The sequence below is a fragment of the Pan paniscus genome, chromosome 18 (genome assembly GCF_029289425.2).
Source record: "Pan paniscus chromosome 18, NHGRI_mPanPan1-v2.0_pri, whole genome shotgun sequence".
Lineage (NCBI taxonomy): Eukaryota > Metazoa > Chordata > Mammalia > Primates > Hominidae > Pan > Pan paniscus.
In genome coordinates this window covers 32,683,957-32,711,083 of record NC_073267.2, presented here as the reverse complement: position 1 = coordinate 32,711,083, position 27,127 = coordinate 32,683,957, and the positions used below count along the sequence as shown (strand labels likewise).

The following is a 27,127-nucleotide window of genomic DNA, read 5'->3' as shown; positions in this document are numbered from 1 at the left end:
CGAACTTCTGACCTCGTGATCCACCCACCGCGGCCTCCAAAAGTGCTGGGATTACAGGTGTGAGCCACCATGCTCGGCCACACGTTCTGTTTTCTTGGTGAAAAATGTTCTTCCTTTTTATAACTTTATTCTTAAGGGTTTCATGTTCCCAGCGTGATTAAAGTTGATGCCAAAGTTTTATTACTTTAAGAGGAAAAAGAAAATATTTCCTAAATCCTTTCATATTTCTCGTGTGTCACGATTTTAAACTTTCCTTTTTTCCTTACTATCAGGGTGTCTCAACACTGGAATAACTAGGCTGTTGGGAATGTTAGAACTCTTGTTTACATTTTGTTTGCCATTATGAAAATGAAGCTTTGCTAAAATAGCAATCTCAGCCTGTGAGTCAGTGCCCTCTGATCTGATACCAGCAGTGAGTCTGCCTTGAAAGCTGTCACCCATTTCTGCTATGAAAGAGGTTTTCCTGCTTATGTGTCACTAGGCATTAGGAAATGGAACTACATATGCAAACTTCCATTTGTTGTTTTAAAGCTAGTGTATTTTAAAGTATAGATTATAAGTCTTTTTCAGAATACTAAGTTAAAATGTCTTTCTTCAGTAGAAAATGGAGAGACAGAAATGTCTCCAGAAGAATCATGGGAGCACAAAGAAGAAATAAGTGAAGCAGAGCCAGGGGGTGGTTCCTTGGGAGATGGAAGGCCGCCAGAGGAAAGTGCCCATGAAATGATGGAGGAGGAGGAAGAGGAAATCCCAAAACCTAAGTCTGTGGTTGCACCGCCAGGTGCTCCTAAGAAAGAGCATGTAAATGTAGTATTCATGGGGCACGTAGGTAAGCTGCTCTCATAGCAATTAAAGTTACTGGATACATAAAACATAGAACATCCTTTTTAGCTACTTGGAGATGTTTAGTGAAACTGAAGCAAATTAATTGAAAATGTCTTGATTTTTAACTTGCTGGTTTTTTTTAGCTGGCAAAAAATTGCAAGTACTTTTTTCCTGAAGTTTAGGCAAATGAATAATTCTGTAATGGCATAGATGCTGGAAGAAAAACTTCAGTATATTGTACGTAACATATAATTAGTCTATTGACCATTGATGGTAGTTCAGCATAGTATTATATATCAGTATCTTAGAAAATGTGCCCTTTTTTATGTGAACCTCAGTTAACTTGTTAATTTTAATGGGATTGACCTTACCAGATAATTTTGTGTGAAGCAGGAAATCAATAATTTGGAGTAAGTTCTGGATGCTTGCCAGGTTGCTGGTTTAGCAAAAAACAAAAGAACAAATTTATTTAATTTACTTAGATATTCTCTAATTATCTGGCTTATCCCCAGAATTGTGAGAAAAAAAATACAGAATTATGTGTCTTTCATTTCAGCTATCTCTGCCTTCCCCCCAGATATGAAACACTGTACCCCTTCTTTTAGTAGCAAGAACTCTTTTGAAAGTATAAAGGAGCGGCTGGGCACTGTGGCTGGCGCCTGTAATCCCAGCACTTTGGGATGCCAAGGCGGGCACATCACGAGGTCAGGAGTTCAAGACCAGCCTGGCCAACATGGTGAAACCCCGTCTCTACTAAAAATACAAAAATTAGCCAGGTGTGGTGGCATGAGCCTGTAATCCCAGCTACTCCGGAGGCTGAGGCAGGAGAATTGCTTGAACCCAGAAGGTGGAGGTTGCAGTGAGCTGAGATCGCACCACGCACTCCAGCTCTGGGCAACGGAGCAAGATTCCATCTCGGGGGGGAAAAAAAGGTGTAAAGGAGCACATACCTCATTTGCTGTAAGTGAAAGGAAAAGCACCTGAATCTAGTTCACAGTTCTTCAGCTGCTTTTGCTCTTGGAAACTTCTCTTGGGGAATTTATAGTCTGTTGCCGCTGTGCTTTCGGAGTAATCTGTTAAAAAATTCTTTATCAGTAAAGTGTTTTTAAGTGGTTTTTTTTTTTTGAGACGGAGTTTCACTCTTGTCGCCCAGGCTGGAGTGCAATGGCGTGATCTCAGCTCAGTGCAATCTCTGCTTCCCGAGTTCATGCGATTCTCCTGCCTCAGCTTCCCAAGTAGCTGGGATTACAGGTGGCCGCCACCACGCCTAGCTAATTTTTGTATTTTTAGTAGAAACGGGGTTTCACCATGTTGGCCAGGCTGGTCTCGAACTCCTGACCTCAGGTCATCTGCCCTCGCTGGCCTCCCAAAATGCTGGAATTACAGGCGTGAGCCACCGAGCCCAGCCTTGAGGCTCATTTTCAAAAGGAGAAGGGTAATGAACTAGGATTTATGCCCCAAATTCATACAGAAGATTTAATTATGTATGTTAAAGGGTGCTGCTGTTTGCATATTTAGCCATTGGTTTTTGGTTTTAACCTATGGTTTGCATGTTGATGTTACTTTTAGATGCTGGCAAGTCAACCATTGGAGGACAAATAATGTAAGTCTGTATCTTTTGTTAAATAACAGAGTTAAATTGATGTAATGAATTTTAGGCATTGTAAACCTTCATACAGTCACACAAAGGAGATAAAACAGGTCCCCCAAAGAAAAATTAAAAATAAAATTATTGGGACACAATACTGATGTTAAGAAGTGATTTGTGGCCTGGTGTGGTGGAACACACCTATAATCCCAGCATTTTGAGAGGCTAAGGTGGGAGGATCACTTGACTTGAGGTCTGGAGTTTGAAACCAGCCTGGGCAAGACAGTGACACTCTGTCTCTACTTTAATTTTTTTAAAAGTAGTAGTTTTTGTAATGTGATTATTACTAGTGTTAAATGTGTTTCTGAAAGCTTTTTACATTTTTTAAAAATAAAAAATGAACACAGAACTCTAGATTATGGGAAACTTGGTCTCCTTTGCATATAACATACATGGGAATAATGACAACCAGCTCTTGAATCTGGTGAATGGGGGAACTGTTTTTTCCTCATTCATCAGCTCCTTAAACGTATATGGATTTAATAAAAGACAGGTAGACTAGCTAAAATGCTAAGATAATTTTTTGATCGTATTATAGAAATTTCCTAGGTATGAAATGACCGTGGCTGGCCTTTAGTAATGCATTTTAGTATTGACAAAACTTGATAACTAAAAAGTACTAAATTTTTAATTGCTTCTCTAAATTAGACCCATTTCTTTGAACTGTGTCATCAGAGGACCTAGAGGGCTTGCCATCATCTTGCCTAGTTAATTTTTTTTTTTTTTTTGAGATAGGGTCTCATTCTGTCACCAAGGCTGGAGTGCAGTGGCATGATTTTGGCTCACTGCAGCCTCGACCTCCTGGACTCAAGCAATCCTTCCACCTCAGCCTCCCAAGCAGGTGGGATCACAGGAGCATGCGACCAAGCCTGGCTGATTTTTGTGTTTTTTTGTAGAGGTGGTGTTTCATCATATTGCCCAGGCTGGTCTTGACCTCTTGGGGTCAAGTGGTCTGCCCACCTCTACTGCCTCCCAAAGTGCTGGCATACAGGTGTGATTAACCACACCTGACTAATCATCATTGGTAATCTTGCCAGTTACTTTTGAACATTTCCACAACAGAGACCCTAAGACAGGCTGTTAAACAGGGGTCCTTCCCCTGGTCTCTGTGGTTGAAGTGTCACAGCCATATGATGTTATGTTTCAGGACAGTGTATATTTTTTGCTGATGGGCTGTAAGTTTTGGTGGCATCACACTGGGTTTCTACATGCAAATGCTTAGGTGCACTGCACTATAGATGTCTACGTGGAGAACACAGATGAAAGCTATAGGGAAAGGAGAGCTTTGAATTGGATTGAGTCAAGGAAGTATGCATTACTAACGAACTATTTTGAAATTATTATCTCATTTTGACAAGTAATAAGACTTACTTGCCTAGACAACATTGTTGCAATTTTTTTTTCTTTTCTATAGTACCTACATTTACATTTACTTGTTATTTTATTTTTAAATTTACTTGGCTGGGCATGGTGGCTCATATCTGTAATCCTAGCATTTTGGGAGGCCAAGGCAGAAGGATCATTTGAGCCCAGGCTTCAAGAAGAGCCAGGACAATATAGTGAGACCCTCATTTCTATAAAAAATAAAAATAAAACTATATTTATTTTAAGAGACAGGGTCTCGCTGTGTTGCCCAGGCCGGAGGGTAGTGGCTATTTATAGGGGGGATCATAGCGCACTATAGCTTCAAATTCCTGTGCTCAACTGATCCTCCTACCTCAGCCTCCCAAGTAGCTGGGACTACACGCTTGCACCACCATGCCCACCTTATATTTACTTAAAAAAAAAAAACAAACAAAAACAAAAAAAACCCTACTATATTCTGAAATAATTTTAGATTTACGGAATGGTTGCAAAAACAGTACAGGAAGTTCCCTTCATTCATCCTGCCCTGATGTTGACATCTTACAACCATAGTCATTCATCAAAACTTCCTTATTACTGGTGAAATTAGTCATGATTACTTGGTTAAGGTGTCATCTGTCAAGATTGTCCACTATAAGGTTATTGTTTTCCCTTTTCTTTTTTTTTTTTTTTGAGACAGAATCTCTATCGCCCAGGCTGGAGTGCAGTGGTGCGATCTTGGCTCACTGCAACCTCCGCCTCCCGGGTTCAAATGATTCTCCTGCCTCAGCCTCCCAAGTAGCTGGGATTACAGGCATGCACCACCACGTCTGGCTAATTTTTTTGTATTTTTAGTAGAGATGAGGTTTCACCATGTTGGTCAGGCTGGTCTTGAACTCCTGACCTTGTGATCTGCCTGCTTTGGCCTCACAAAGTGCTGGGATTATAGGCCTGAGCCACCGCGCCCGGCCATTTTTTATTTTTTGTTTTTTATTTTTTTTTGAGAAAGGGTCTCCCTGTTGTTTAGGCTGGAGGGCAGTTGTGTAATCATGGCTCACTGCAGCCTCAACCTCATGGACTCAGGCAGTCCTCCCAACTCAGCTTCCCAAAGTGCTGAGATTACAGGCATGAGCCATCACACCTGGCCTGATTTTTTGTTTTTTTTAGAGACAGGGTCTTGCTCTTAAACACAGGCTAGAGTGCAGTGGTGGAATCATAGCTTACTGTAACCTCACACTCCTGGGCTCAGGTGATCCTCTCACTTCAGCCTCCCAAGTAGCTAGGAATACAGGCATGCATCACCACACCAGGCCAATTTTTTAATATTTATGTGGAGATGGTCTCACTGTGTTGCACTGGCTGGTCTCAAACTCCTGGCCTCAAGGGATCCTCCCACCTTGGCCTCCCAAAGTGCTGGGATTACGGGCATGAGCCACCACACCAGGCCACTTTGTCTGTTAATTCGAGACTGTAAATATCCTTTTTCCACTTACACTTTCCATAATTTTAGCATCCACCAGTGGTTCCTTTACTTTAACTATTTTCTGGCCAGGTGTGGTGGTTCTCATGCCAGTATTCCCAGCACTTTGGGAGGCTGAGGCTGGCAGATCACTTGAGGTCAGGAGTTCGAGACCAGCCTGACCATGGTGAAACCCAGTCTCTACTAAAAATACAAAAACTTAGCCAGGCATGGTGGCACACACCTGTAATCCCAGCTACTTGAGAGGCTGAGACAGGAGAATCGCTTGAACCCAGGAGGAGGAAGTTGCAGTGAGCTGAGATCACGCCACTGCACTCCACCCTAGGCGACAGAGCGAGACCCTGTCTCAAAAAAAAAAAAAAAAAATATGGCCAGGCATGGTGGCTCACGCCTGTAATCCCAGCACTTTGGGAGGCCGAGGCAGGTGGATCACCCAAGGTCAGGAGTTCAAGACCAGCCTGGCCAACGTAATGAAACCCCATCTTTACTACAAGTGCAAAAATTAGCCGGGTTTGGTGGTGGGTGCCTGTAATCCCAGCTACTCAGGAGGCTGAGGCAGGAGAATCACTTGAACCCAGGAGGCAGAGGTTGCAGTGAGCCGAGATTGTGCCATTGCACTCCAGGTGGATGACAAGAGCGAAACTCTGTCTCAAAAAAAAAAAAAAAATACATATGTAATATATATATTTTATATAAAAATGTGTAATATATTTTATATAAAAATATATGTTATATATGTTATATATATTTTATATTTTTTAGACAGACACACACATATAAAATAACTATTTTCTGACATTGAAATTCTCGACAATTTTCACGTTTTCCTAATTCCACTGAGTAATTTGTGAGTAATTGTTTACTTTTTTTTTTTCTTTAAATGTTTTCAGGTATTTGACTGGAATGGTTGACAAAAGGACGCTTGAAAAGTATGAAAGAGAAGCTAAAGAGAAAAACAGAGAAACTTGGTGTAGTAAACTTTTATGACACTTATAAATTACTTTTAAGGAGACGATGCCCACTTAGTGCTTTTGGAGCCTGTTAAAATATAAATTGTTGAAGTCTAAAATCGTATCACAACAAAGGAAATTTCCCCTCTCCTCATAATACACAGTAGATGAGTTCCTAATGCTTTAATAACTTACACAGAGAAATTTGGAAACAATCCATATATCTGGTGATAGACTTGTTGAAAATACTATAAACCATCCATTTAATTGGGTGATTTTGCAACCACTGAAAACTTACATTTACATAATTTATAGTAACCATGAATAGAACTTGTGTTGTGGTGGCAGTTGGGGGGAAGCAGGAAACATCCCTGTACTTAAGATATGACCATTATATAAATAAATGCTGGAAATAAAATGGAATGGAATTATTGACAGTGGTTGGCTTTGAATGGTGAGACAGTCAACTTTTTTGTTTTCTAACCTTGTTACTTTTATTTTTAAAAAGTTAGCAAGCCTTACCTCAATGGGATATTGACAGTCATTTTTTTAAAATAAAATTATATTCCTCTAAAATAAGCGGGAAAAACGCTAGTCAGTGTTGTTATAAAAAATTGAGGACATGCTGTGAAGATGATGAGGTAAGCTAAATTAATGCCTACTATTATGGATGGTTTGAATTTATATAAATTTTTGCTTGGCAGTGTAATGTTGAAGCAATTTTTAGCAAGTAACCATTGCTCCCACATGGTGCGTTAGTGGCTTTCACTTTTCAAAAATATCTGAGGACAGTTATTTTTTATTTTATTAAAAAGTTTTAGTCCTGGCACAGTGGCTTAAGCCTGTAATCTCAGCACTTTGGGAGGCCGAGACGGGTGGATCACGAGGTCAGGAGATCGAGACCATCCTGGCTAACATGGTGAAACCCCGTCTCTACTAAAAATACAAAAAATTAGCTGGGCAAGGTGGCAGGCACCTGTAGTCCCAGCTACTTGGGAGGCTGAGGCAGGAGAATGGCGTGAACCTGGGAGGTGGAGGTTGCAGTGAGCCGAGATTGCACCACTGCACTCCAGCCTGGGCAACAGAGTGAGACACCATGTCAAAAAAAAAAAAAAAAAAAAAAACTTTTATTGGGCCAGGCGCGGTGACTCAAGCCTGTAATCTCAGCACTTTGGGAGGCAAGGCAGGCAGATCACACCTGAGGTCAGGAGTTCGAGACCAGCCTGACCAACATGGAGAAGCCCTGTCTCTACTAAAAATACAAAATTAGCTGGGCATGGTGGCACATGCTCTAATCGCAGCTACTGGGGAGGCTGAGGCAGGAGAATCACTTGAACCTGGGAGGCGGAGGTTGCGGTGAGCCGAGATGGTGCTGCCGCACTCCAGCCTGGGCAACAAGAGCTAAACTCCATCTCAAAAAATATATATACAAAAAGTAGCCAGGCGTGGTGGTGGGCACCTGTAATCCCAGCTACTTGGGAGGCTGAGGCAGGAGAATAGCTGGAACCTGGGAAGCAGAGGTTGCAGTGAGCTGAGATGGTGCCACTGCACTCCAACCTGGGCCAGAGCAAGACTCCGTCTCCAAAAAAAAAAAAAAAAAAGAAGAAGACGGGTGGGGGCGCCGGGCACGACCTAGGCTCTGTTGCCCAGGCTTGAGTGTAGTGTCTCCATCTCCACTCACTGCAAGCTCCACCTCCTGGGTTCACGCCATTCTCCTGCTTCAGCCTCCCAAGTAGCTGGGACTACAGGCACCCGCCACCACGCCTGGCTAATTTTTTGTATTTTTAGTAGAGACAGGGTTTCACCGTGTTAGCTACAATGGTCTCAATCTCCTGACCTTGTGATCTGCCTGCCTCAGCCTCCTAGAATGCTGAAATTACAGGCGTGAGCCACAGCGTCCATCCAAAAAAGTTTTTTTATTACCCTTTGACTCTCAAGACAGCCATTATTTGTGTTGTATTTTGTGCCATGTGAGTATAAAAATGAAGTAATAAGGGAGCTCATTATCATTTAACACACAGTGATATTGGCATTTGTAGTTAGTCTTTCTGTGTAGTCAACTTGTCATAAAGTTCTAGATGGTATAATTGACTGCATTTATATAAAAGCTCTAAGGGTTTGAATCAAAATAATACATTTTTTCAGTTTTATTTTATTTATTTATTTTTTGAGACGGAGTCTCACTGTGTCACCAGGCTGGAGTGCAGTGGCGTGATCTCAGCTCACTGCAAACTCCGCCTCCTGAGTTCAAGCGATTCTCCTGCCTCAGCCTCCCGAGTAGCTGGGACTACAGGCGCCCGCCACTATGCCCAGCTAATTTTTGTATTTTTAGTAGAGATGGGGTCTCACCATGTTGGCCAGGATGGTCTCAATCTCTTGACCTCAGGTGATCCGCCTGCCTTGGCCTCCCAAAGTGCTGGGATTACAGGCATGAGCCACTGCACCTAGCCCTTTTTTTTTTTTTTTGAGAGACAGAGTCTCCCTCTGTTGCCCAGCCTGGAGTGCGGTGGCACGATCTTGGCTCACTGCAACCTCTACCTCCCAGCTTCAAGTGATTGTCCTGCCTCAGCTTTCGAAATAGCTGTGACTACAGGTATGCACCACTATGCCCAACTTTTGTATTTTTAGTAGAGATGAGGTTTCATCATATTAGCCAGGCTAGTCTCGAACTCCTGACCTCAGGTGATCTGCCAGCCTCGGCCTCCCAAAGTGCTGGGATTACAGGTGTGAGCCACTGTGCCCAGCCCTATTCTTTCAATTTCTTTGTTTTCTTTTGAGACGGAGCCTTGCTCTGTCGCCCAGGCTGGAGTGCAATGGCACGATCTTGGCTCGCTGCAACCTCCTCCTCCCAGGTTCAAGCGATTCTCCTGCCTCAGTCTCCTAAGTACTACAGGTGGGCTCCTCCACACCCGGCTAATTTTTGTATTTTTAGTAGAGACAGGGCTTCACCATGTTGGTCAGGCTGGTGTCGAACCCCTGACCTTGTGATCTGCCGCCTTGGCCTCTCAAAGTGCTCAGATTACAGATGTGAGCCACCGCGCCCGGCTCAATTTTCATTTCACCAATCTTGTTCATGATTTAGGTGTTGTATGTCATCCATTATATCTTTAATGGTGAAGAATATCATAAAAACTCTGATGTTCTTAGGAATATTGTTCTTTTTTTAAAAATTATTTCAGGTACTTGTCTTGGGCCTTAGACACAAATCAGGAAGAACGAGACAAGGGTAAAACAGTAGAAGTGGGTTGTGCCTATTTTGAAACCGAAAAGAAGCATTTCACAATTCTAGATGCCCCTGGCCACGAGAGTTTTGTCCCAAATATGATTGGTGGTGCCTCTCAAGCTGATTTGGCTGTGCTGGTAAGAAAGACATTTCCAGTCCATCTGTATATTTGTTAGTAGCCCCGCTTATATCTTTAAATTTGAATTTATCTTCTAAAAGCTCAAATTCACGTTGCAGTGAAATATAATGATGTACACGGTCACAGTTTTCATCATACTAATCTCTCTTCAAGAAATCTTCAAAATTTGATTTACTTCTGAAAATACGTTTCACCTTTTCTCTCCTGTTGCTATTATCTATTACCATGTCAGAACTTAGTCTCCATTAAATGCCAAGCCCACCGTTAGGCACCATGGGTAAAAAATGAATAGGAAACCATCTGTTTCATACGGTCTTCAGTCATTTTGCACTTTTCACAATGTACTGGTAGTAGATCACAATTTTTTTTCCTTTGTAGTTACAATAGCTAGAAAGTAAATGTTGGAATTTTAAAATATACAGGTATACTAGATTTTGGGAATGTGGGGGATTGGAAGCATCTAGACATTGTTTGATTTGTGACATTCAAAAGCAGGTACGTCAAAACTCGTTTGCTTCTATTTTCTTGCAAAAAAAAAAAAAAAAACTCGTGATATAACTGAAAGGAAAGATGTTTTACTGCCATAAGGGTATGCCTGAAGGCGAAGGAGTAAACTGTTTCCTTTCTTGGAATTAGGTAATCTCAGCCAGGAAAGGAGAGTTTGAAACTGGATTTGAAAAAGGAGGACAGACAAGAGAACATGCAATGTTGGCAAAGACAGCAGGTGTAAAACACCTAATTGTGCTAATTAATAAGATGGATGATCCAACAGTAAATTGGAGCAATGAGAGGTGAGCGTAGATGTCTGGTATTTTATGTTAGTGGGATTAAGGATGGTTTTGTTATTGTACGACTTTTTCTCTAGGGTTTTTCTAAACCTTAATCTGTTTACTTAGGAAACTAGAGTTCTGGTTTACATTATAATTGAGTTATTTTGGTTACATTATAATTGTAGATATGAAGAATGTAAGGAGAAACTCGTGCCATTTTTGAAAAAAGTTGGCTTCAATCCCAAAAAGGACATTCACTTTATGCCCTGCTCAGGACTTACTGGAGCAAATCTCAAAGAGCAGTCGGATTTCTGTCCTTGGTACATGTGAGTAACTGTTTTTTCCTTTTTTTAAAAAGGAAAAGGATGTTATTACTTAAATTACTTATAAAGACATATGCTGAGTAACATGTTAACATATGCTATTGAGCATATATCTTTATAAGTAATTTAAGAAAATATTAAATGTAACCTTGGCTTTAAAAATACTAAGATCTTTGCCCATTTTTAAACTGGGTTGTCATTTTGTTACTGAGTCCTAAGAGTTCTTTTTAATACTGGCTACCAGTCCCTTATCAGCTACAATATGATTATAGCAGTATTTTCTCCCACTTTATGGATTGCCTTTTTTCACTTCTCGATGGTGTCCTTTGAAGCACAAAAGGTTTTATTTTTGAAGTTTTTTACATTTAGATATGTATTTGATTTTGAGTTAACTTTTGTGTAAGATGTAAGGTCTATGTGTAGGTTTGTTTTGTTTTTGTATATTAATTGTTTACACACAATTTGTTGAAAAGACTATTCTTTTTTCATTGAATTGATTTGGCTCCCTCTTTGAAAATCAAATGACCATAAATACGAGTTTATTCTTGAACTCCGTGTTTCTTTTTTTTGGTTTGTTTTTTTGAAACAGGTTTTCACTCTGTTAACCAGGCTGGAGTGCAGTGGCATGATCTCGGCTCACTGCAACCTCTGCCTCCCAGCTCAAGAGATCCTCCCACCTCAGCCTCCCAAGTCGTAGGGACTAGGCACATGCCACTGCACCCGGCTGATTTTTGTATTTTTAGTAGAGACAGGGATTCACCATGTTGCCCAGGCTGGTGTCGAACTCCTGGGCTCAAGAGATGCACCTGCCTTTCGGCCTCCCAAAGTGCTGGGATTATAGGCATGAGCCACTGCACCCAGCCAATACTGTATGTTTAAAGGGGAAATTATTTTATAGAATCTTGGTTTCATAGCTGGAAAAGTCCATAAAAAGTAATAGAGTATAGTCAATTTATTACATGTAGGCTATTTGCTATAAAATATTTCTCTAAATTTTAATAAGTTTATGAGGAAGCCTTATACTGAGCAGTTTTATAATATTTTTAGTTTTCTGTGGAATAAGTGAGATGAAATGGATAATAAAGTGGTTGAATGGGAAGAATACATGAGTAGAATGAAAATATTCTTATAAGCTGTTTATAGTCATGTAACTTAACATTTTGATATTTATGTTGACTTCCTTTAATGGCTTTGTTGTTATGTTCTCAGTGGATTACCGTTTATTCCATATCTGGATAATTTGCCAAACTTCAATAGATCAGTTGATGGACCAATCAGGCTGCCAATTGTGGATAAGTACAAGGTACCCAAAATGTTAAAGAGATTGGGTTTCCTGGGAGGGGAAATCATTGTTGTGCATTTTGTTTCTAGTTTTGAAAACTTTTTTTCTTTTCTTTTTTTTTTTTGACAGAATCTTGCACTCTGTCCCCCAGGCTGGAGTGCAGTGGCGCGATCTCAGCTCACTGCAAGCTCTGCCTCCTGGGTTCAAGTGATTCTCCTGCCTCAGCCTCCTGAGTAGCTAGGACTACAGGCTCCCGCCACCACGCCCAGCTAACTTTTTGTATTTTTAGTAGAGACGGGGTTTCACTGTGTCAGCCGGGATAGTCTCGATCTCCTGACCTTGTGATCCACCTGCCTCGGCCTCCCAAGGTGCTGGGATTACAGGCGTGAGCCACCGTACCTGGCCTTCTTTTTTTTTTGAGACGGAGTCTCACTCTGTCACCCAGGCTAGAGTGCAGTGGTGTGATGTCAGCTCACTGCAACCTCTGCCTCCCAGGTTCAAGAGATTCTCCAGCCTCAGCCTCCTGAGTAGCTGGGACTACAGGCGTGTGCCACTGCATCCAGCTAATTGTTTTTTGTATTTTTAGTAGAGACCGGTTTTCACCATGTTGGCCAGGCTGGTCTCGAATTCCTAACCTCAGGTGATCCGCCTGCCTTGGCTTCCCAAAGTGCTGGGCTTACAGGCATGAGCCACCATGCCCGGTCCAAAAACTTTATTAACAATATAACATTGATGTCTTTTTCTTAATGGCTTTATATTAGTGGTATAGATAGACCATAATTTATTCAACAAGTTTAGTTTATTTTAGCTGTTTCCCGATGAGCCAGGGATCATATCTTAGTGATAAACTCATAGATGTAACTGCTGGGCTCAAAGGATTTTCTTATTAAAGTTGATGCATATTGGTAAGTAGCATCACAAAAATACTGTGCTAACTTCTGTCACTACTAGCAGCATGAGTGTTAGTTTTACCACAGCCTCACCAGCACTGGATGTTCGTCTTAAAAAAAATAAACTTCCTTGTTTTTAACTGGATTTCCAACTTGAATTTTTAAGTTTTGCGGTATCAATGCATGTAATGTTTTCCCCTCCTCAAATACATTATTCTTTAATTAGCTCCTTTCTAAATTTCTTTAACAAGTATTGCTTTTTCCAATTTTATATATGAGGAAACAGGCCTAGAGATCAGGAGAACCTGAATTTGTACAAACAGTTCAGATCTTCCAACATAAACTTCTGTGTTGTTTTCTGCACCTTTTTTTTTTGAGATGGAGTCTCGCTGTTTCGCCAGGCTGGAGTGCAGTGGCATGATCTCGGCTCACCGCAACCTCCGTCTCCTGGGTTCAAGCGATTCTCATGCCTCAGCCTTCCGAGTAGCTGGGGTTATAGGCAGGTACCACCACACCCAGCTAATTTTTGTATTTTTAGTAGAGACGGGGTTTCACCATGTTGGCCAGGATGGGCTCGATTTCCTGATCTTGTGATCCACCTGCTTTGGCCTCCCAAAGTGCTGGGATTACAGGCGTGAGCCACTGAGCCCAGCCTTTTTTTTTTTTGAGACAGAGTCTTGCTATTTTACCCAAGGTGGAGTCGAGTGGTTCAGTCTCGGCTCACTGTAACCTCTGCCTCCTGAGTTCAAGCGATTCTTCTGCTTCAGCCTCTGGAGTAGCTGGGATTACAGGCATTCCACCGTGCCTGGCAATTTTTTTTTTTTTTTGTATTTTTAGTAGAGATGGGGTTTCGCCATATTGGCCAGGCTGGTCTCCAACTCCTGACCTCAGGTGGTCCACCCACCTCCACCTCCCAAAGTGCTGGGATTATAGGCTTGAGCCACCACATCCAGCTTGTGCCATATTCTTTTTAAATTATAGGCATACTGAATTATTAATATGATCATACATATGCTTATGACACAAATTATTATAGAGTATTTGTTACTGAGTTTAAGATGAACCTAAGCCTTCTACTTAAGCAAATGATTTTCCTTTATGAATAAGCAGTGTAGAATTTCACTTTGGGCTATTGAGCTGTTATACAGCACCAAGAAGTCTGAAACTGGATTTTATTTTACATTTGATCAGGATATGGGCACTGTGGTCCTGGGAAAGCTGGAATCAGGATCTATTTGTAAAGGCCAGCAGCTTGTGATGATGCCAAACAAGGTAAGAATCGGTTATGCTGTTTCCTATCTATTTATTGATTTTTTTCTTTTTCTTTAAGAGATAGGGTCTTCTTCTGTCACCGAGGCAGGAGTACAGTGGCACATTCATAGCTTATTGCAGCCTCAAACTTTCAAGCAATCCTGCCACCTGAGCCTCCCAAGTAGCTGGGACTATAGGCTTGTGCCACTCTGCCTGGCTAATTTTTTTTTTTTTTTTAATAAAAATTGAGATGGGGTCTCACTATGTTGACCAGACTAGTCTCTAACTCCTGGCCTCAAACAATCCTCCCATCTTGGCCTCCCAAACTGCTAGGATTATGGGCGTGATCTATCATGCCTGGCCTCCTTTGTGTCATTTTTGACTGTTCAGTTGCTGAGATTTGCAGATAACCTGAGGCAGGGCTTCTCTAACACCTCCAAAGATGGTGTTTATGCAGGACCACAGACTTGAGTCATCAGTACCTTCAGATGGAGATTTTGCTAGATTTCAGTGAGAATTTATTTACCATGCTAACTCCAGGCAGAGTAAATTAGAAAAAGAATCCATTATCAAATGTAATATTTAGACATAATTGGCACCTTGCAAATTGTATTATCTGGCTTCTTGATGCCTTGTGCATTGGAGATTAGAATATATAGTATCTTCTAAAATGTTTATATTTTAAAGCCTACTTTTTCCTATTATCTTTGCAACTTGGAGGCTAACATCTGAGTGAAAATAATTCTCAGGTTGAGTTCTTAGTTAGTTGTTGCTGCTGTTGTTGTTTTGAGATGGAGTCTCACCCTGTCGCCAGGCTGGAGTGCAGTGGCACATTCTTGGCTCACTGCAACCTCCGCCTCCCGGGTAGCTGGGATTACAGGCATGCATCACCATATCTGGCTAATTTTTGTGGTTTTAGTAGAGACAGGGTTTCACCATGTTGGCCAGGCTGGTCTCGAACTCCTAACCTCGTGATTTGCCCGCCTGGGCCTCCCAAAGTGCTGGGATTACAGGCTTGAGCCACCACATCCAGCCCTTACTTACTCAGTTTTGTCTGTAGAGTTGTCCCAAAAATTATGGAGATGAGCCAGGCATGGTGGCTAACACCTAGCACTTTGGAAGTTTGAGGTGGACCGATTGCTTGAGCCCAGGAGTTGGAGACCACACTGGGCAACATAGGGAGACCCTGTCTCTGTGAAAAATAAAATTAGCCACTTGTGGTGATACGTGCCTGTGGTCGTAGCTATTTGGGAGGTTGAGGCAGGAGGATTGCTTGAGCCCAGGAAGTCAAGGTTGCTATGATTTATGAGCTCTGATCACACCACTGCACTCCAGGCTGGGCAACAGAACGAGACCTTTTCTAAAAAAAAAAAAAAAAAAGCTATGGAAGTGTAAGGCAGCTTGGTGGTTGCAAGGGGCTGAAGGAGGGAAAGTAAGGAGTGACTGCTTAATGGGTGTAGGATTTCCTTTTTGGGACAATGAAGTTTTAGAATTAGATAGTGGTATTGATTGTACAACATGGTGAATACACTAGATGGCACTGAATTGCAAACTAAAATGGTTTAAAAGTTCAATGTTATTACTTATATTTTACCAGAATAGAAAAAAGTATGATTCTCTAAACATAAGTGAAGTTAGTGCCCAGACATATTTGCAAGTGAGGGGCCTTAGTAACTAGTATAGAGAAAGTAGCTGTTCTCTGTGGAAGCTATCACTTGATACTAATCACTAGGCAGGTATAGAATGTCCTAGAGTTGAGCAAGCCTCAAAAACTCACTTTAGTTTAGTCCTCCTGAATCTCAGTGGAACAGAGCTAGAATAGTTTAAAAGACATAGAGGCAGCTGGTGGGTGGGCCATGCCTGTAATCCCAGCACTTTGGGAGGCCAAGGTGGGTGGATCACGAGGTCAGGAGTTCGAGACCAGCTTGGCCAACATAGTGAAACCCCGTCTCTACTAAAAATACAAAAAATTAGCCAGGTGTGTCAGCAGGTGCCTGTAATCCTAGCTACCCAGGAGGCTGAGACAGGAGAATCGCTTGAACCCAGGAGACGGAGATTGCAGTGAGCTGAGATCACGCCACTGCACACCAGCACAGGCGACAGTGCGAGACTCCATCTCAAATATCAAATAAAAAAGAGGCCAGACTTTTACAATAAAAAATTCATGGGGTTGGCAACCTACGGAATGAGAGAAAACATTTGCCAATCATGTATCTAAATATGGGGTTAATATCTAGAATATATGAAGAACTCCTACAAGTCAACAGAAAACCTGAACAACCCAATTCAAAAATGGGCAAAGGACTGCAATAGACATTTTTCCAGAGAAGATGTACAAACAGCCAAAAAGTACATGAAGAAATGCTTAGCACTGCTAACTATTAGGGAAATAAAAATCAAATCCACAGGGCTGGACATGGTGGCTTATGCCTATAATCCCTGCACTTTCGGAAAAGCTGAGGCAGGAGGATCACTTGAGTTTTGAGACCAGGCTGGGTCTCTCACTATGTGTGAGATCCCATCTCAATTAAAAACTTTTTTTTGGAAAGCAGAGTAACACATGTTGGCAAGGATGTGGAGAATTTGGAACCCTTGTGCACTGTTGGTCATGTAAAATTGTGCCAAGTGCCGTGAAAAAATATAGCAGTTCCTCAAAAAATTAAACATAGATTTCCCACATAATCCAGCAATACTCTTTCTGAGTATATACCCAAAAGAGTCTCAGATATCTGTATAAACATGTTCATACATGTATTATTCACAGTAGCCAGAAGGTGGAAGCAACCCTGATGTCCATAAAGGATGAATGGATAAAGAAAGCGTGTTACATACACGTAATAGAATATTGCACAGCCTTAAAAAGGAAGTTCTGACACAGGCCACAACATGAATGAACCTTGAGGACATTATGCTATGTGAAATAAAACAGTCACAAAAAGACAAATACCGTATGATTCTACTTAAATGAGGTACCTGGAATAGTCACATTTGTCACCTGAAAGTAGGATGGTGGTTGCCAGGGTTCGGGTGAACAGGGAGTTTCAGTTTTGCAAGATAACAAGATTTCAGAGTTCTGAATATTGGTTGTACAATATTTTAAATGTATTTAATTTAGGTGTACTATTGAAATGTACACCTAAAATGGTTATGATGGTAAATTTTGTTACATGTATTTTACCACAGTAAGTAATTAATGGGTTAAATTAAAAATTGGTTATTTTTTACTTTGATATTTTATGAAATTGTTCTGAGATACAGATTGTTTTTTGTTTTTTTGTTTTTTTGTTTTTTTTGAGACGGAGTCTCGCTCCGTAGCCCAGGCTGGAGTGCAGTGGTGTGATCTCGGCTCACTGCGACCTCCACCTCCCAGGTCCCGGTTCAAGCAATGCTCCTGCCTCAGCCTCCCAAGTAGCTGGGATTACAGGAACGTGCCACCATGCCCAGCTCATTTTTGTATTTTTAATGCAGACAGGATTTCACCGTGTTGGCCAGGCTGGTCTTGAACTTCTGACCTCGTGATCCACCTGCCTTGGCCTCCCAAAGTGCTGGGATTACAGGCGTGAGCCACTGCGCCCAGCCGATACAGATTGTTTTTTAGGTGAGTGACTTCTAAACTCTTGTTTCTTTCTTTCTTTTTTTTTTGAGATGGAGTCTCCTTCTGTGGCCCAGGCTGGAGTACATTGGCGCCATCTCAGCTCACTGCAACCTCCACCTCCAGGATTCAAGCAGTTCTCTGCCTCAGCCTCCCGAGTAGCTGGGATTACAGGTGCCTGCCACCGCGCCTGGCTAATTTTTGTATTTTTAGTCGAGACAGGGTTTCACCATCTTGGCTAGGCTGGCCTTGAACTCCTGACCTCGTGATCCACCCACCTTGGCCTCCCAAAGTGCTGGGATTACAGGTGTGAGCCACTGTGCCCGGCCTTTTTTTTTATTATTATTATTTTTTATTTTTTGGAGATGGAGTTTTGCTCTTATTGCCCAGGCTGGAGTACAGTGGCACGATCTTCGCTCACTGCATCCTCTGCCTCCTGGGTTCAAGCGATTCTCCTGCCCAAGCCTCCTGAGTAGCTGGGATTACAGGTGCCTGCCACCACGCCAGGCTAATTGTTTTTTTTCTTTTGTATTTTTAGTAGAGACAGGGTTTCACCATGTTGGCCAGGCTGGTCTCAAACGCCTGATCTCAGGTGATCCACCCGCCTCGGCCTCCCAAAATGCTGAGGCGTGAGCCACTGCACCTGGCCTGCATAGCATTATTGATGTAGTAAATGTCACTGATGGTAAATTTCCCGTGTATCTCCTCTCAGGTCACTTGTTCTTTTGCTTCACCTTGCTGCCACAGCCAGCACTGGAAGTACTGAGGAGCAATACTGGCATCAGAACTGGAGGCTTCCATAACTATTTTATTTTTACATTAAAAACTTTTTTTTTTTTTTTTAAAGACAGGGTCTCGCTGTGTCACTCAGGCTACAGTGCGGTAGTGTGATCATAGCTCACTGCAGCCTTAAAACACCTGGGCTCAAGCAGTCCTCATGCCTCAGCCTTCCAAGTAGCGGGGCTAAAGGCATGTGGACTACCCAGCTCCATGGACTATTTTGTTAGAAACAAAGAGTTTAGGCCGGGCACAGTGGCTCACGCCTGTAATCTGAGCACTTTGGGAGGCCACGGTGGGTGGATCACCTGAGGTCAGGAGTTTGAGACCAGCCTGGCCAACATGGTGAAACCTTGTCTCTACTAAAAATACAAAAAATTAGCCAGGCATGGTGGTGGGTGCCTGTAATCCCAGCTACTTGGGAGGCTGAGGCAGGAGAATGGCTTGAACCCAGGAGGCAGAGGTTGCAGTGAGCCAAGATCGCACCACTGCACTCCAGCCTGGGCAACAAGAGCAAAACTCTGTCTCAAAATAAAAAAATAACAATGCTTTGCAGCCATCATCACTATCTAATTCCAGAGCATTTCATTACACCAAAAGGAAATGATGTATTCATTAAATAGTTGATAGACTTTTAAAGCTTAGGTCAATAATTTTTAAGTAGTGCATAATTCTGATATTTGGAGATTGATAGGTAATAGAAGACAGGTTTATTAAATCCTTCATAAAATTCCATAATAATAAAAATTATATCCATAAAACTGAAATCCAAATATTAAATTGTGTTTTTGATTTTGAAAAGGTAAAAAAAGGCAAATGCTACTGTATACAGTGTTCTAGTTGGAAATGATTAGAATGTGATATTTAAAAGGTGACACGTTAATACTTTAATTGGCAGTTATACTTCTAGGATATGATTTTTGCTGATCATATCTAGGCTAAGATTTTATGTCATACAAACATAGGTGTTTACAGTCAAATCTTGCAACTCTTTATTGAGCAGACAGACATTCAGATCATTTTATGTTCCATAATGCAGTGAATGTGTCAGAAAACCTCCAGTCTTGTTTTCTTTTAAAGCACAACGTGGAAGTTCTTGGAATACTTTCCGATGATGTAGAGACTGATACCGTAGCCCCAGGTGAAAACCTCAAAATCAGACTGAAAGGAATTGAAGAAGAGGAGATTCTTCCAGGGTTTATACTTTGTGATCCTAATAATCTTTGTCATTCTGGACGCACATTTGATGCCCAGGTAAACAAATTATTGTTGTTGTCATAGTGGGTTTTAATGTCTAAATGAAATTAGAATATCAGTGCCTTTTGTCCTGATTATTTGTGACATGCCAGTTAACCCATCTTAGTGTAGAGAAGGGGAATGGAAATATTATAAGCCACTTATATATCATAACCACAATAGGCACCTCATACAAGGTCTTCAAGCTGGTACAAGTGCTTACTGGATAAGGAGTATTCTTTGTAAGTTCCTTTTTATGTTTGATCTCCTGATGATACATTCTAGAGTATCTAATATTCACTTTGACCAGAGCACAGTTACTGTGGAAGTCATGGTTTATGTACTCATTGATAGCACATAGCTTTCCAGACAAGAAATCACACAGGTTTGCCTGTTATTAACAATCTAACCTCCCTGGGAGAATGACAGAGTAAGTGACTGGTGTGAATAACAGAATTTTTTAAAGTTCTGTTCTAAGGTATGACAACTAATCAAGTTAGATTTTGATGCCAGATGTAAGGTTGTTTACTGGACCTTGGATATTGAGAAATGGATAAAGCTGGATAAGTTTACATCTAGGTAGCTTCTGAGTGGTAAAAATTAGCTTAGTTCCTTGGGGAATATAAGGAAAGGCTTCCCAGATAAGAAAGTTGGCCTGCTGTCTTTTGTTTTGTTTGGAGATGGGGTCTTGCTCTGTCACCCAGGCTGGAGTACAGTGGCACGATCTCGGCTCACTGCAACCTCCACCTCCGGGATTCAAGCGATTGTCCTGCCTCAGCCTCCTGAGTAGCTGGGATTTAGGCGCCCACCACCACGCCTGGCTGATTGTTTTGTATTTTTAGTAGAGACAGGGTTTCACCATGTTGTCCAGGCTGGTCCTGAACTCCTGGCCTCAAGTGATCCCCCCGGCCCCCCTGCCGCCTCGGCCTCCCAAAGTGCTGAGATTACAGGCGTGAACCACTGCGCCCAGCCAGCCTGCTGTGTTTTGAAAGTTGACCAGGGACTTGCCAAGAAGATAAATACAGGATAAGATATTGAAATTCATGCTTTGAGGTCAAGCAGCCTGACCCATCCTGTGAACAAAATTAGTAAGACAAACCTATCACCTCTAACACAAAAATCACTTAAGTTGGTGTCCTAGTGAGATGGTAACACTAATTCTTGGGATTTATATGGTGCTTGAGAACACTGAATTCTTATTTACCCTAAGGATAAAGATAAGAATGTGTTTGTTTGTTTGACAGATAGTGATTATAGAGCACAAATCCATCATCTGCCCAGGCTATAATGCGGTGCTGCATATTCATACCTGTATTGAGGTGGTCGAAATAACAGTGAGTTTAAGATAATTGGTTTATTTCTGTTTTAATACTGTTTTATCTTCATAATTTCTAATCAGCAACAGTGATGCACTTTTATTTCCACACCTGTTCTTAAAGATTATTTTATTTGGCATTATTCTGATTTTCTCATACTCTTTTCTTGGTTAGGCCTTAATCTGCTTGGTAGACAAAAAATCAGGAGAAAAAAGTAAGACCCGACCCCGTTTTGTGAAACAAGATCAAGTATGCATTGCTCGCTTAAGGACAGCAGGAACCATCTGCCTTGAGACCTTTAAAGACTTCCCTCAGATGGGTCGTTTCACCTTAAGAGATGAGGGTAAGAGCTTTTAAACTGACGTCTAGTAGTATATCCAGGATACCTAGCTTTGGTCATCTTCATCATCTCAGTACAGTACACATTGCAACAGGTTCACAGAAAACTTCGATTCACATTCTTATTTGTATGAATGTTTTATGAGTTGAATGTATTGAACAGAATTGACCACGTGCTTTAGTAGTAATGCCAAATCTAGTAATGCTCTACGTGAAGAATCTTAATTTTGATGTTTTGTGAGTAGTGGATTTGGAAGGCTATTTTGTTTACTAAGATATTTCTATGATGTAATCCTTTGTAATATGTCTAGCGATTAAAAGGAACATAGAGATTGATTTTTTTTTTTACACCTAATTTTTCAGAGGTCTAATGTTTGTGACCTTTTGTGTGCATCCATTTCTGCCTACCTCTGGGTGACGCAGAACAACTAACATTCCCATCTTGGGGTCATGAAGTTCTTTGGCATAAAAACAAAATGATTGTTATGAAACGTTTCCTTATGAGCTTTTAATATTCCTATCCTTTTCCTTTCCGTTTCCCTTTCCTCTTTCCTTTCCTTTCCTTTTTTTGAGATGGAGTCTCGATCTGTCACCCAGGCTGGAGTGCAGTGGCACCATCTTGGCTCACTGCAAGCTCCACCTCCCAGGTTCACGCCATTCTCCTGCCTCAGCCTCCCGAGTAGCTGGGACTATAGGCGCTGCCACCATGCCCGGCTAATTTTTTGTATTTTTGTAGAGATGGGGTTTCACCACGTTAGCCAGGATGGTCTTGATCTCCTGACCTCATGATCCGCCCGCCTTGGCCTCCCAAAGTGCTGGGATTACAGGCATGAGCCACCGCGCCTGGTCCGGCTGTTAATATTTCTAACTTAGATAACCATTTTAAGACTATAGAAGACTTTACATAAAACTTTATAGTTCCATTGAAATACAGAATAGTCATTTCACATGTTCATTCCAATTCCATTTAGCAAAAACTACTTTGTATCTACAAAGTGTCAGGAACTGTGCTAAGCCCTGGTGATGAATACAGTTCCTGAACTTTACATTGGATGAAATTGTATAAAGACAGTGTTTATTTTACTTTAAAGGCCCAGAACTCTTCTGGTTGATAGTAAAACTGGTTATTGGGTTTATCTTATTAATATAACAAAATGATAGTTTTAGTTTACCACTCAGAACCGGATAAAATCAGGAAGACAGAAGAAAAGCAATTAATGTAGCAGGAATTCTTAACCCTAGAATTATTTTTTCCTAGAAGATAACTTGTCTTTAAAAAAAAAAAAAAAAAAGCTAACTTGGCTTTTAGGTTTTCCACAAGACCCAATGGGTTTTGTATCCTTTCAGTCCACAGGATTACTACCAGAAGGACATGTTCACTGCACTGTAGTCAGTGGTGATTGCTGTGCCTTTTCAGTTACTTAAGGATAGGTTTTGGGATTTTTTTTTTTAGCAGCTTTATTGAGATACAATTTCCATAATATGAAATTGAGCTGCTTTAAATATGTAATTCAATGAATTTTAGTATGTTTACAGAATTGTACAACCATCACCATATACTAATATTAGAACATTTAGAACACCTAAAAAGAAACCTTACACCTGTTCATAATCACCCCTTATTCCCACCTCCACCCCTAGGCAACCATTTTTCAATTTGTCTTTTATAGACACTCCATAAATAGAATTATAAATTATGTGGTCCTTTGTCTAGTTTATTTTACTTAGTGTGATTTTGAGGTTCAACCATGTAACATGTTATTTATTCCTTTGTATCACTGAATAGTACTCCACTGGGTGGATATTCCACAAATACGGATATTCCCTTTTTTTATTTTTAATCCAAAGAGGTTTTTTGGCCCAGTGTGGTGGCTCACGCCTGTAATCCCAGCACTTTGGGAGGCCGAGGCAGGCGGATCACCTGAGGCCAAGAGTTCAAGACCAGCCTGGCCAACATGGTGAAACCCTGCCTCTACTAAAAATATAAAAATTAGAATGGGCATGGTGGCAGGCACCTATACTCCCAGCTACTCAGGAGGCTGAGGCAGGAGAATCGCTTGAACCCAGAAGGAGGAGATTGCAGTCAGCTGAAGTCGCGCCACTGCACTCCAGCCAGGGTGACAGAGCGAGAGTCCATCTCAAAAAAAAGAAAAAAAGCCCGTGCTGCCTGTTTCATGAGAAGAGACTGCCATGGAGACAGAGGGGAAGCTGCAGACAGTTAAGAGATAAGGCAGGTGCAATTCTTATTATTACTCCCCTTCCACAGATGAGTAGGCTGAGGCTGAGAAGTTACAGCTCTTGCCCAAGGTCCAACAGCAAGAATAGGGCAACAGGGCCAGGCGCGGTGGCTCACACCTGTAATCCTGGCACTTTGGGAGGCCGAGGCGGGAGGATCAGATGAGCCCAGTAGTTCAAGACCAGCCTGGCCAACATGGTGAAACCCCATCTGTACAAAAAATACAAAAGTTGGTGGGGCACGGTGGTTCACAAGGTCCCAGCACTTTGGGAGGCTGAGGCAGGTGGATCACGAGGTCAGGAGATGGAGATCATCCTGGCTAACATGGTGAAACCCTGTCTCTACTAAAAGTACAAAACTTATCCGGGTGTGGTGGCACACGCCTGTAGTCCCAGCTACTCGGGAGGCTGAGGCAGGAGAATCGCTTGAATCCAAGAGGCGGAGGTTGCAGTGAGCCAAGATCACACCACTGCACTCCAGCCTGGGCGACAGAGTGAGACTCCATCTCAAAAAAAAAAAAAAAAAAGAAAAAGACAGGTGTGGTGGCACATACCTGTAATCCCAGCCACTTGGAGGCTGAGGCAGGAGAATCGCTTGAACCCCAAGCAGTGGAGACTACAGTAAGCTGAGATCGCACCAATGCACTCCAGCCTCGGTGACAGAGTGAGACTCCATCTCAAAAGAAGAAGAAGAATTAATTAATTAATTAAAAATAAAAATAATAGCCATCTTGGCAACAATTGGTGCTGCCTAAATGAGGAGGCAGGGCCAGCTGTGGAGCCCTCCTGGGGGCCTGGTCAGCAGGGTACCTGTCCTCCACCCCCTAGTGCCTGGTACCCCTGGGGTGAAGCCAACTGAGCATGGAGACTGAGAGCCTGCCAAGAGCAAAAGAGGTTTTCAGGAGGGGACCTCAAGAAGCCTGCTTCCAATGCCAGCATGAGCATCTGGTTCTCAGTCAGTGTTCCTCCTGGGCATTCTGCAGGAGATCATTTCTTTTCTTTTGAGAAAGAGTCTCACTCTGTTCCCCAGGCTGCAGTGCAGTGGTGCGATCTCAGCTCACTGCAACCTCCGCCTCCTGAGTTCAAGCGATTCTCCTGCCTCAGCCTCCTAAGTAGCTAGGACTACAGGTGCCTGCCACCACGCCCGGCTAATTTTTGTATTTTTAATAGAGATGGGGTTCACCATGTTGGTCAGGCTGGTCTCAAACTCCTGACCTCAGGTGATCTGCCCGCCTCAGCCTCCCAAAGCGCTGAAATTACAGGCGTGAGCCACTGCTCCCGGCAAGAGATCATTTCTCATCCAGATGGCTACTGAGAGCAGGACTCCAGAGAGTGTTCATTTTTTAGTGCAATGTGGGAACCAGGCCTTTAACCCACCCTGTGGGCTTTCCACTAAGAGCCCACAGAGCCAGGTTCAAGGCCTGGTTCTCCCACCTACAGGGCTTGAGCAATTCACTTTCCTTCCCTGAGTGTTGGTGACCTGTGCTGTGAAATAGAGAGAGACACCTACGACCTGCTGTCAGAGCCCATCAAGATCACAAGAGGGAGGTGCCCATCAACATGGGTCTTGTTCATGGAAGAGGCACAGAGGAAAGATTCATGCATGATTAATGACTGGTGGCAATTTCCTGCCTGCCTTTGGAATGAATCAAAAATAAGTGAAAATGTGTGGCTGAGGCAAAGCATTTGGGTCTTCGGGGACTCTGCAGTGGACCAGAGGAGGCCTGGGGCTGGCTGAGTCATCTAAGTGGGTGATCGGTTTTTTCCTGTTTGCAAAACGAGAGTCAAGTTCCAGAGGGGATACGTGGAGTGGGATTAAACATTTCTCTCCAAGCATCCTCCCAGTGGAAGGCTTCCCAAGAAGCATCATTGGGTAACTTTCCGTTGCCACTATCTGAAAGAGGTGGGAGGAGGAGTGGCAAATTTCTTTTTTCTTTTTTCTTTTTTTCTTTTTCTTTTTTTTTTTGAGACAGCGTCTTGCTGTGTCACCCAGGTTGGAGTCCAGTGGTACGATCTTGGCTCACTGCAACCTCTGCCTCTCAGGTTCAAGCAATTCTCCTGCCTCAGCCACCCAAGTAGCTAGATGGGAATAAAGGGGTGTGCCACCACGCCTGGCTATTTTTGTTTTTTTTTTGTATTTTTAGTAGAGACAGGGTTTCACCATGTTGGCCAGGGTGGTTTCGATCTTTTGACCTTATGATCCACCTGCCTCAGCCTCCCAAAGTGTGGGATTACAGGTGTGAGCCACCACGCTTGGCCAGAATGGCAAATTTCTTATCCAAAGATAGTGTCTCTCTAAATCCCGAAACCTTTTTTTTTTTTTTTTTTTTTGAGACAGAGTTTCACTCGGTCACCTAGGCTAGAGTACAGTGGTACCATCTTGGTTCACTGCAAACCCCGCCTCCCAGGTTCAAGTGATTCTCATGCCTCACCCTCCAGAGTAGCTGGGATTATAGGCATGTGCCACGACGGCCAGCTAATTTTTGTATTTTTAGTAGAGATGGGGTTTCACCACGTGGGCCAGGCTGGTCTCGGACTCCTGGCCTCAATCCACCATGCTGGGATTATAGGTGTGAGCCACCACGCCCAGCCTAAATTCTGAAATCTTTATAGATGAAATGGATTACTTCAAAATAATACAGGAGAGGCAGATGTAGGTACGTGTATAGATTATACCAGGTCAGCCTGATTTGATGGGTGATGGATATGTGAGGGATTTATTTTTAATCAATAAAAGTTTGTTGTTTTTAAATAGCAAAAAGTTTTTTTGTTTTTTTTTTTTGAGACAGAGTCTTGCTCTGTTGCCCAGGCTGGAGTGCAGTGGTGTGATCTTAGCTCACTGCAAGCTCTGCCTCCCGGGTTCACACCATTCTCCTGCCTCAGCCTCCCAAGTAGCTGGGACTACAGGCTCCTGCCACCACACCGGGCTAATTTTTTTGTATTTTTAGTAGAGATAGGGTTTCACCGTGTTAGCCAGGATGGTCTTGATCTCCTGATCTCGTGATCCTGCCGCCTCGGCGTCCCAAATTGCTGGGATTAGAGGCGTGAGCCACCACAGCCAGCCTAGCAAAAAGTTATTTTAAATATAGTATCCAATACTCAATATGTATCGAGTCTTTTTTCTTCTTAAAAAAATTTTTATTTCTCAATTATACATAAAAGAGTCTTTTTAAAGTTAACATTCTTTTTTTTTTTTTTTTTAAAGACAGAGTCTTACTCTGTCACCCAGGCTGGAGTGCAGTGGTGCAATCATAACTCACTGTAACCTTAAACTCCTGGGTTCAAGTGATTCTTCTGCCTCAGCCTCCCCAGTAGCTGGGATTATAGGCTTGCAACCACGACCGGCTAATTTTTTTTCAGAGATGGGGTCTCGCTATATTGCCCAGGCTGGTCTCAAACTTCTGGTCTCAAGTGATCCTCCCACCTCACTCTCCCAAACTGTTGGGATTACAGGCATTAGCCACCATGCCTGGCCTAAAATTAATATTTTTTAACCAAGCAATTCCA

The 27,127-nt window shown here is 42.3% G+C and overlaps 1 protein-coding gene across 1 annotated transcript in view; it reads left to right on the top strand.

The window, feature by feature from the left end:
- LOC129394202 (eukaryotic peptide chain release factor GTP-binding subunit ERF3A-like) overlaps positions 1 to 26,824 on the top strand; it is a 32,416-nt gene extending 5,592 nt beyond the window's left edge. The window contains exons 4-15 of the mRNA XM_063597523.1: positions 599 to 829; positions 2,395 to 2,428; positions 6,188 to 6,265; positions 9,427 to 9,607; positions 10,246 to 10,400; positions 10,565 to 10,705; positions 11,912 to 12,005; positions 14,066 to 14,146; positions 19,575 to 19,748; positions 20,975 to 21,064; positions 21,221 to 21,389; positions 21,959 to 26,824. Coding sequence (XP_063453593.1) covers positions 599 to 829; positions 2,395 to 2,428; positions 6,188 to 6,265; positions 9,427 to 9,607; positions 10,246 to 10,400; positions 10,565 to 10,705; positions 11,912 to 12,005; positions 14,066 to 14,146; positions 19,575 to 19,748; positions 20,975 to 21,064; positions 21,221 to 21,389; positions 21,959 to 22,068 — 1,538 coding nt within the window. The 3' untranslated portion in view covers positions 22,069 to 26,824. The remainder of the gene's footprint in view (positions 1 to 598; positions 830 to 2,394; positions 2,429 to 6,187; positions 6,266 to 9,426; positions 9,608 to 10,245; positions 10,401 to 10,564; positions 10,706 to 11,911; positions 12,006 to 14,065; positions 14,147 to 19,574; positions 19,749 to 20,974; positions 21,065 to 21,220; positions 21,390 to 21,958) is intronic.
- Positions 26,825 to 27,127: the final 303 nt, after the last annotated feature.